This window comes from Salvelinus alpinus, chromosome 1 (assembly GCF_045679555.1).
Source record: "Salvelinus alpinus chromosome 1, SLU_Salpinus.1, whole genome shotgun sequence".
Lineage (NCBI taxonomy): Eukaryota > Metazoa > Chordata > Actinopteri > Salmoniformes > Salmonidae > Salvelinus > Salvelinus alpinus.
Window position 1 is genome coordinate 40010775 of NC_092086.1, and position 9775 is coordinate 40020549.

At 41.3% G+C, this 9775-nt stretch overlaps 1 protein-coding gene across 1 annotated transcript in view; it reads right to left on the minus strand.

Moving 5' to 3' along the window:
* The window catches only part of LOC139575804 (Na(+)/H(+) exchange regulatory cofactor NHE-RF1-like), a 33702-nt gene extending 23927 nt beyond the window's left edge, over nt 1-9775 (minus strand). The window contains exon 1 of the mRNA XM_071401127.1: nt 8866-9775. Within this exon, the coding sequence (XP_071257228.1) occupies nt 8866-9354 (489 nt within the window). The 5' untranslated portion in view covers nt 9355-9775. The remainder of the gene's footprint in view (nt 1-8865) is intronic.

Below are 9775 nucleotides of genomic sequence, written 5' to 3' on the forward strand. Positions count from 1 at the left end.
AAACTTTCTGGAGTCTATGTGCTGGCCAAGGCCCCAGGAAAAGATTCCCACAGAAGCAAGCTACGCTAATGAGATTTAAAGAGCGAGTCACAAACTAAGGTGTGGCTGCCCGTTTCCTAAAATATGTATTTTTATTTTCCCTTTTATTTAACTAGGCAAGTCAGTTAAGAGCAAATTCTTATTTTCAATGACGGCCTAGGAACAGTGGGTTAACTGCCTTGTTCAGGGGCAGAACAACAGATTTTTACCTTGTCAGCTCGGGGATTCGATCTTAGAACCTTTCGGTTGCTAGTCCAACGCTCTAACCACTAGGCTACAGTAGCCTAAGCAAATCAGGCAAGTCAGTTAAGAACAAATTCTTATTTTACAATGACGGCCTACCGTCATAAGAGAAGTTCATGAAGAGTTTACATATTTTCTTTAAATGGCATAGGACAATGTTATTGAACAGCCATTGTTGATTGTATGGCATCAGCGTCTGGTTGAATAGTTGGTAAAGCTGACATAAATAATGTCAGGCTTTGTGTCGTAACTTGAACATGATGAGGTACACCCAGAGACTTGGTCTGAAATACATAACTCTAACCCAGTAAATAAACTAATACCCACTATAGGTCAATAATCAAACACACTAAATAATCCACCAGGAATGCTTAAAGAAAAGCACTGGTTTCAAATATCTTTACGAATTGCTCGCTCCTTGGTCACCAGATTAAACCATTTAATTAAAGCCATTGTCAACCCACGCACTCCATTCTGTGGGAGATAAAACAATATAGAGAGAGAATCCTCCTACACAGTCACTAAAGTGAGATATTCCTATGCCTGAGGAACCATGTTTTGCTATAACAATAGCCTCTCCCACTATGGCACACCACAAGGGCCAAAAAGCCTAGAGGCAGTGGGTGTGTCAGTGGTTGATCCATGCTCTTTAATAAGCAGCTTTTATATGAATGAGTAGATTACAGGCTTGGTATCTGGTAGAAACCTGGTGGAAACAGACAGACAGCCAACTGGCATATGCCTACAGGCCTGTCTGCATGTTGCTGCTCTCCAGGCAAAGTCTCTATGCTACTGTTCTCTACAGACTTCCTCCAAGACATGGAATACACACAACGGCCCCTCCCTGAACAGCACAACTCTCTGCCTACTAGTCACAGTTGATTTCATCTGACACACGGAGGACTCTTTCTCTCCTGTAATTTGCCTTTAAAAACAGGTTTATGTCACCAGGCAGTCATTCATGAGGACTCCAGAAACACCAAGCTGACTGGCTGGCTGGCATCCTCCTCAGTCTCCCAGTGGAATCTCAATGGACCAAAGCCTCTCGGTTGATGTGGGCTTTCCTCAAAAGCAAATGGAGGGAATTAGGTGCCTCACGCACACAAAACAATAACAACACAAACAGATAAGATAGATACTGTGGATAGAAAATAAACTTAGAGGCTCAACTCAAGGCATGCATCACACCCTTATTTTCATATTTTATCAGATGTTTAGAGTGGCTTTAATGACAGATCCCATACGATCCAGCCAGTATGACAAGAGGCACCTAAATCTATTAACGGTGTAATAAGGGCAGCCAAAATATAACCTGTTGTGACTTGTGTGCTGGTTTACTGCATCCCTCCCCACTCCACTGCATTTTACAATGGGAGTTACATTTTACTGCAGGGAAAACAGAGAAAGCCCTTTGAATCCAATGGCTTGTTGTGTGTGCAGTGGCCACTTAAATGGCTATCAGAGAAGGAATAGACAATCAAACTCAGAGTGCTGGAAAGATTATCTCTGTCCTTGGTTTCTAACAACAGAGAAGACTGCAATTCCTGATTGCATTCAAAACGTTCCATCTCTACTTTCCTCCTCTCCATTGCTTCACACCCCTGTTTCTCACTTTGCCTCTCACACACACAGACCAACACTCAACATGGATAGCACACACCACATCAGTGTAACCAAGGAAACTCCTCCTTGGTTTCCAAAGAGGGCGTTCCTCTTGGTCCCTTTTGTTTTTCTTCAAAGACAGGGACAGGCAGTTGCTAAAGACGTCAGTGAGACTGCTAAACCAACATGCACCACCCAGGCATGTGTGTGTGCGTGTGTGTGTGTGTGTGTGTGTGTGTGTGTGTGTGTGTGTGTGTGTGTGTGTGTGTGTGTGTGTGTGTGTGTGTGTGTGTGTGTGTGTGTGTGTGTGTGTGTGTGTGTGTGTGTGTGTGTGTGTGTGTGTGTGTAATGTCACACTGACTGCATGGGCCAGGGTAGAGGAATGCCGGACAGGATGCAGGCAGAAAATTCCTGGAACATAGTAATATCGTCTAAGCCTGAGTTGTGTCACTGCCAGTGTTCATATATATAGGCTTACCACTTATGATCTTCTCAACCTTCAAGCATTAAAGCAGTAGGTTGAGTTTCTTTAAAGGTCCAAAGCCACCGTTTATATCTCAATATGAAATCATTTCTGTGTAACAATGAAGTAACTTACTGTGATTATTTTTAACAATTTTAATTGAATACAAACAAAAATAGCTTCTTAGCAAAGAGCAATTTCACAAGCAATAATTTTGCTCGGAATGCTGTCAATAACAGCTGAAATCTGAAATCTAGCTGTTATTGACAGAGAGGATTAGACCTCTCTTTCTTATTGGTATATTAACTAATTTACCATCTGGTATTGTCACCATGGAAGGCAAAAACTCCATCCCACCAAAACAGGCTGACATTTCAGGCAGTCTTTTCAAACAGCTCTTACACTAAAAGGGCATCATCATCATTTTCACAAATACACAGTATTATTCCAACCTCATAGTGTGGAAATATATCTAAAACAGATCAAAATCACATTTTTGCCTGCACTGGGCCTTTAAACTGTCAAGTAATGTATTCTCTCTAACTATTTCATTTAGAAAGCAAGCAAACACACTAGAAACCAGGGAAACATTAAATGTCCAATATGAAAACTATAATTCAACCAATGAAATATGAGCGGTACAGAAGTGGGCTTGTTTGTTCATGGAGCACTTCCTTCTGATGTGCGTACCAGTGTTAACTATAATACCACAACTCCATTAGACCATCTGGGTGAGTTTGAAAGTAAACAGAGGAACAATCGGTGTGTATTTCTAAGAGAAACAACATAACTGCGGCTGTTTTTCTATGGTGCTTGAGTACTGTTCCAGGACCTGTAGATGCTCTCCAAGTGAGGGTCATTTACAGTAATACATTTACATGAACATTAATACACAGTACATTGTTTCCATGAGCTTCAATTGCTCTAGTCTATAGAGTTAACGAATGTGCTATTGTGGTCTGATGTACTGTAACATGTTCAGCTGTTGAGGGGATCTGATAGATTGTTCAACATTGCACAACAGTATTTCTGTGCCTTTATGTGGCACAAGTCCTCTACCTTCCACAGTAATGTCTGTCACCGGGCCCTTGACTGGGCCTCTGCCTTGTAGTGTTATTAACACACAGCACTGATAAGAGATGAGGCAGACGCAGCATTTAACTACCCTGCAGACACAGAGTCACAGCCAGGACACAGCAGGGCCTATAGGTGGGGTGGATTTGCTGTGTTTTTGGATATTGGGATGAAACATGGAAGTTAAGGGTGAGGGAAACAGGGTTCTCATAAGGTTTCTTAGATGACCCCCATTACCATCCCTGCAAGTTCAGAGATTAAACCCTGTTGGAAATTCTGCTCTTAATATTGATTAATTTAATGAGAGCACAGGGGGTAACTCCTTTATTGGAAGGGTAATGCTGGAGGAGTTTAAGTCACAAACATGTCAACTGTATCCGGTACATGTACACATAGTATACACAGGATATGCAGGATGTATAGGAGCCCCTTGAGCAGCCCATAAGATGCTGCACATGTGTCTGGCTGGCTGCATCCTATCCAAAACATGAGTGGGCTGGTCATGGCTGGGCACTGCAGGGTATGGTAGTGAGACTGTTGTTTAGACTGTTATGGTAGCAAATCACTGAGCAGTGAGATTCACTCGGAACTCCACATTGGAACACAAACACCTAAACAGACAGTGCAGTGTCAGTGAAGAAGTCTGGGTTATTACGTCACAGCAATAGAGGAACCAGAGAGAGGGGCTGAGAGGGGCTGGGAGAGCCCCAGGGGTAAACATCCGGGACACGGCGGGGGGCACAGATGTTTTGGAGTGCCCCTCTTTTCTTCAGTGTTTGAATGAACCCACGTCATGTGCATGGTGTTAGCTAGAGGGTATTAAGAGGACGTGAAGACTAAATGTCGTCCCTTAAAGAATAAATAAAGTTAGAAACAGATATTGAACAATGTGAGGAGCATTTGAAGAGTTGATTTATCCACAATTTTTATGTGTTTTTGTTGTGTTTTTTTTTCACTAGAAATTATTGCCTATTGGTACCTTCATGTATGTGTAAAATATTACTGTTCTCAGATTACAAAAAATATATAGAATATTCAAATGTGTTATTTAGAAAACGCTATACAGTCATGGCCAAAAGTTTTGAGAATGACACAAATATTAATTTCCACAAAGTTTGCTGCTTCAGTGTCTTTAGATATTTTTGTCAGATGTTACTATGGAATACTGAAGTATAATTACAAGCATTTCATAAGTGTCAAAGGCTTTTATTGACAATTACATGAAGTTGATGCAAAGAGTCAATATTTGCAGTGTTGACCCTTCTTTTTCAAGACCTCTGCAATCCGCCCTGGCATGCTGTCAATTAACTTCTGGGACACATCCTGACTGGTGGCAGCCCATTCTTGCATAATCAATGCTTGGAGTTTGTCAGAACTTGTGGGTTTTTGTTTGTCCACCCGCCTCTTGAGGATTGACCACAAGTTCTCAATGAGATTAAGGTCTGGGGAGTTTCCTGGCCATGGACCCAGAATATCGATGTTTTGTTCCCCGAGCCACATAGTTATCACTTTTGCCTTATGGAAAGGTGCTCCATCATGCTGGAAAAGGCATTGTTCATCACCAAACTGTTCCTGGATGGTTGGGAGAAGTTGCTCTCGGAGGATGTGTTGGTACCATTCTTTATTCATGGCTGTGTTCTTAGGCAAAATTGTGTGTGAGCCCAATCCCTTGGCTGAGAAGCAACCCCACACATGAATGGTCTCAGGATGCTTTACTGTTGGCATGACACAGGACTGATGGTAGCGCTCACCTTGTCTTCTCCGGACATGCTTTTTTCCGGATGCCGCAAACAATCGGAAAAGGGATTCATCAGAGAAAATGACTTTACCCCAGTCCTCAGCAGTCCAATCCCTGTACCTTTTGCAGAATATCAGTCTGTCCCTGATGTTTTTCCTGGAGAGAAGTGACCTCTTTGCTGCCCTTCTTGACACCAGGCCATTCTCCAAAATTCTTCACCTCCCTGTGCGTGCAGATGCACTCACACCTGCCTGCTGCCATTCCTGAGCAAGCTCTGTACTGGTGGTGCCCCGATCCCGCAGCTGAATCAACTTTAAGAGACGGTCCTGTCGCTTGCTGGACTTTCTTGGGCGCCCTGAAGCCTTCTTCACAACAATTGAACCGCTCTCCTTGAAGTTCTTGATGATCCGATAAATGGTTGATTTAGGTGCAATCTTACTGGCAGCAATATCCTTGCCTGTGAAGCCCTTTTGTGCAAAGCAATGATGACGGCACGTGTTTCCTTGCAGGTAACCATGCTTGACAGAGGAAGAACAATGATTCCAAGCACCACCCTCCTTTTGAAGCTTCCAGTCTGTTATTCGAACTCAATCAGCATGACAGAGTGATCTCCAGCCTTGTCCTCGTCAACACTCACACCTGTGTTAACGAGAGAATCACTGACATGATGACAGCTGGTCCTTTTGTGGCAGGGCTGAAATGCAGTGGAAATGTTTTTTGGGGATTCAGTTCATTTGCATGGCAAAGAGGGACTTTGCAATTAATTGCAATTCATCTGATCACTCTTCATAACATTCTGGAGTATATGCAAATTGCCATCATACAAACTGAGGCAGCAGACTTTGTGAAAATTAATATTTGTGTCATTCTCAAAACTTTTGGCCACGACTGTATATCCATTGTTTAGTTGGAATGTTTGTAAACTGTGTATTTGACTGTGATATAGTGCCTTCTGAAAGAATTCACACCCCTTGACTTTTTCCACATTTTGTTGTGTTACAAAATGGTATTAAAATTGATTGAATTGTCTTTTTTTGTGTCAACGATCTACACAAAATACTCTAATGTCAAAGTGGAAGAAAAATCCTAAAATTTGTACAAAGAAAATATGAAAAATAAAACAAGAATATATCTTCATTAGATAAGTATTCAAACCACTGAGTCAATTTATTTTAGAATCACCTTTGGCAGCGATTACAGCTGTCAGTCTTTCTGGGTAATTCTCTAAGAGCCTTCCACACCTGGATTGTGCAACATTGGCCCATTATTTTCAAAATTCTTCAAGCTCAATGATTGGTGATCATTGCTAAACAACCATTGTCAGGTCTTGCCATAGATTTTCAAGCAGATTTAAGTAACTCAGGATTTAAGCCACTCAGGAATATTCACTGTCTTCTTGGTAAACAATTCCAGTGTAGATTTGGCTTTGTGCTATAAGGTTATCGTCCTGCTGAAATGTGAATTAATCTCCCAGTGTCTGGTGGAAAGCAGACTGAACTACATTTCCTCCAGGATTTTGCCTGTGCTTATCTCCATTCCCTTTCTTTTTTTATCCTGAAAAACTACCCGGTCCTTAACGATTACAAGCATACCCATAACATGATGCAGCCACCACTATGCTTGAAAATATGGAAAGTGGTACACAGTAATGTGTCGTATTGGATTTGCTCCAAACATAACAGTTTGTATTCAGGACAAAAAGTTGCTTTGTCACATTTTTTGCAGTATTACTTTAGTGCCTTGTTGCAAACAGGATGTATGTTTTGGAAAATTGTTATTCTGTACAGGCTTTCTTCTTTTGACTCTGTCAGTTAGGTTAGTATTGTAGAGTAACTACAATGTTTCTGATCCATCCACCGTTTTCTCCTATCACAGCCGTTCAACTCTGTACCTGTTTTAAAGTCAGCATTGCCCTCCTGGTGAAATCCCTGAGGGGTTTCATTCCTTTTCCGGCAACTGAGTTCGGAAGGATGCCATTATCGTTGTAGTGACTGGGTGTATTGATACACCATTCAACATGTAACTTTAACATTGTAACTTCACAATGCTCAAATGGATATTCAATGTCTGCTTTTACATTTTTTACCAATAGGTGCCCTTCTTTGCGATGCATTGGAAATCCTCCCTGGTCTTTGTGGTTGAAATTCACTGCTCGACTGAGGAACCTTACAGTACTTGTATGTGTGGGGTACAGAGATGAGGTAGTAATTCTAAAATAATGTTTAACACTATTATTGCACACAGAGTGAGTCCATGCAACGTATTATGTGATTTGTTAAGCAAATGTTTACTCCTGAACTTATTTAGGCTTGTCATAACAAAGGTGTAGAATAATTACTGACTCAAGAAATGTCAGCTTTTAATTTTTTATTAATTTGTAAAAAAATTCTAAAAACATAATTCCACTTTGACATTATGGGGTAAACTGTATAAGCCAGTGACAACAAATCTAAACTAAATCCATTTTAAATGCAGGCTGTAAAACAACCAAATGTGGAATAAGTCAAGCGGTGTGAATACTTTCTGAAGGCACTGCACTAACTGTATGTTGCTCTGGATAAGATCAATAAAATGTAAAATCTAAACGTTTTACATACAGATCTCATATAATAAAAATAACTCAATTAAATATTGATGTCACAAATGTATAATTTGTTCAGTTCTTTAATAAACAAAATGTTATTTGTTAAATTTCACTGTGTAAAACCTAGCAGAACTACTTATTTCTCTGAGAGTGACACGGATATATAGCGTTTTGCTAAAAAAAAAATGTAAAGCTAATTTATCCCTCTGAAATGAATAGATTTTTTGAAATACACGTCTGTCAATGAACAACCTCGTGACATGATGAGATAATGAAAAAACACACCAATCTCTTTCATAAGTTATTTAAACAATAAAAGCTACTTTACCAACATTTCTGAAAATGGATATATAGCATTTTGGAATGAAACTCTTCATTTGTTTTCATAGACAGCGGTAGGTCATAATCAAGGACTAAGAACTGTATTTTCATTTGTTTCTTGTGTTCAATTGTGGGTGCATTACATTGCGAGTCATGAAAACATAAATACGCCAGACATATGTTCGATGTGGTGTGTTCAAAGATATCTGCTTCAGTAAACCTCAAATTCTTTCTCTTCAACCCCAATGTCAAGTGTCAGTTCTTTTTCAAAACTCAGAACAACAACACAAACAATGTTGTTGCCCTTTCCCACAAATGTGTGTGGTGTGCAGCTGCACTGTCAAATTAACTTGAACTCGAGGCTGAAACAGGCTGTTTGTCCTTTCTCTCTTATACCCCCCCTATACCCCCACCACCACCCACAACAAATGTGCAGCCAACTGACTCGCCTACAACCTGCTACCTCTGCCAAAACTGCTACAATGAAGAGAGTGGGAATATTGGGCTTTGCAGCTGACCATATTCATTGTTATTTTCACAGTGCACTTATACAACAGGAGACTGAAAAGTTAAAATAATATAATTACATTGCTGGTGAATAAATGGATGAATAAAAAAACCCATCTCATTCGTTTAATTGAAATCCCTAGGACAGTGTCAGTGGTACTATTACGCAAACTGTAACTGAATCTGTAGTGTATATTTGCAGAATATAGCTTACTGTGACCACCGGGCTACATCAATGACCCAAAATAAGAATTTCATTGATTATTCAGGTTTTGCACTTTGCCGCACACTCACCTTCTCAGAGTTGATGCTCAGCTTTTTCTCAACATGGCCATGGAGCTCTCCGTTATTTTCCGGGATGGGTGTGGATTCTCTCGGTGTCCCGCATGGTGTCCCGTTCTCCTTAACGTCTTCGCTTTCTGACTCGTCGTCGCTGGGTAAAGGAATGCGCTCCGTGACATATTCTTTGAGACACTTCATCTTGTGTTTTTTCAACAGTTGCTCAGTGTCCTGGTCGACAACAATGAGCTCGAGCTGGCCCACCGTGGCTCTTATCCGGGACACAACCTGTTGATGGCTCTCGCTCTCCACGTTCTCCCCGTTCACGAACACTAGTCGGTCCCCCGCGCGAATCCCAGAAGTTTCAGACGGACTGTCGGGCTCCACAAGCCGTATGAACTGCCCGGTCTTACCCTTCTCACCATGGAGATGGAACCCATAACCATTGTCTCCTTTCTCCAGCAGGCAGAGTCTTGGCCGATTATCTTCGCTTTTGCTGGGCATAGTTTCTGCTATTTATTTCACCAATTCAACCCGTTGCTTGTGAGAATGATCGTTCACTAGCTGGAAGTTGCCAAGTAAACTCAGTTTGGGATGCTGAGCACGAGTGGTACCCGTCAACAGGAATCTCTCTACCGTTCTCAAGGAAGAGCGCCTGGCATCCAATCGGTCTGTTTATGAGGCGCCGTCCGTGGTGACTGGATGTCACCTGCAGTCGCAACTCACTTTCAAAGCAACTCCTAAACGTTGTGCATACAGGGGATGTATGCCAACCCAAGATGTGTCGCCAAAACCTGAAGAGCTACTAACTATATGTATGCGTTGACTTTTCTCCAAAACTCTATTCTCTAATCTGACACTGAATTAAACTCAGTAGACTACTTTATAAAGGTCAGTGACGTAGGTGGAGAAGACAGATAGTAAC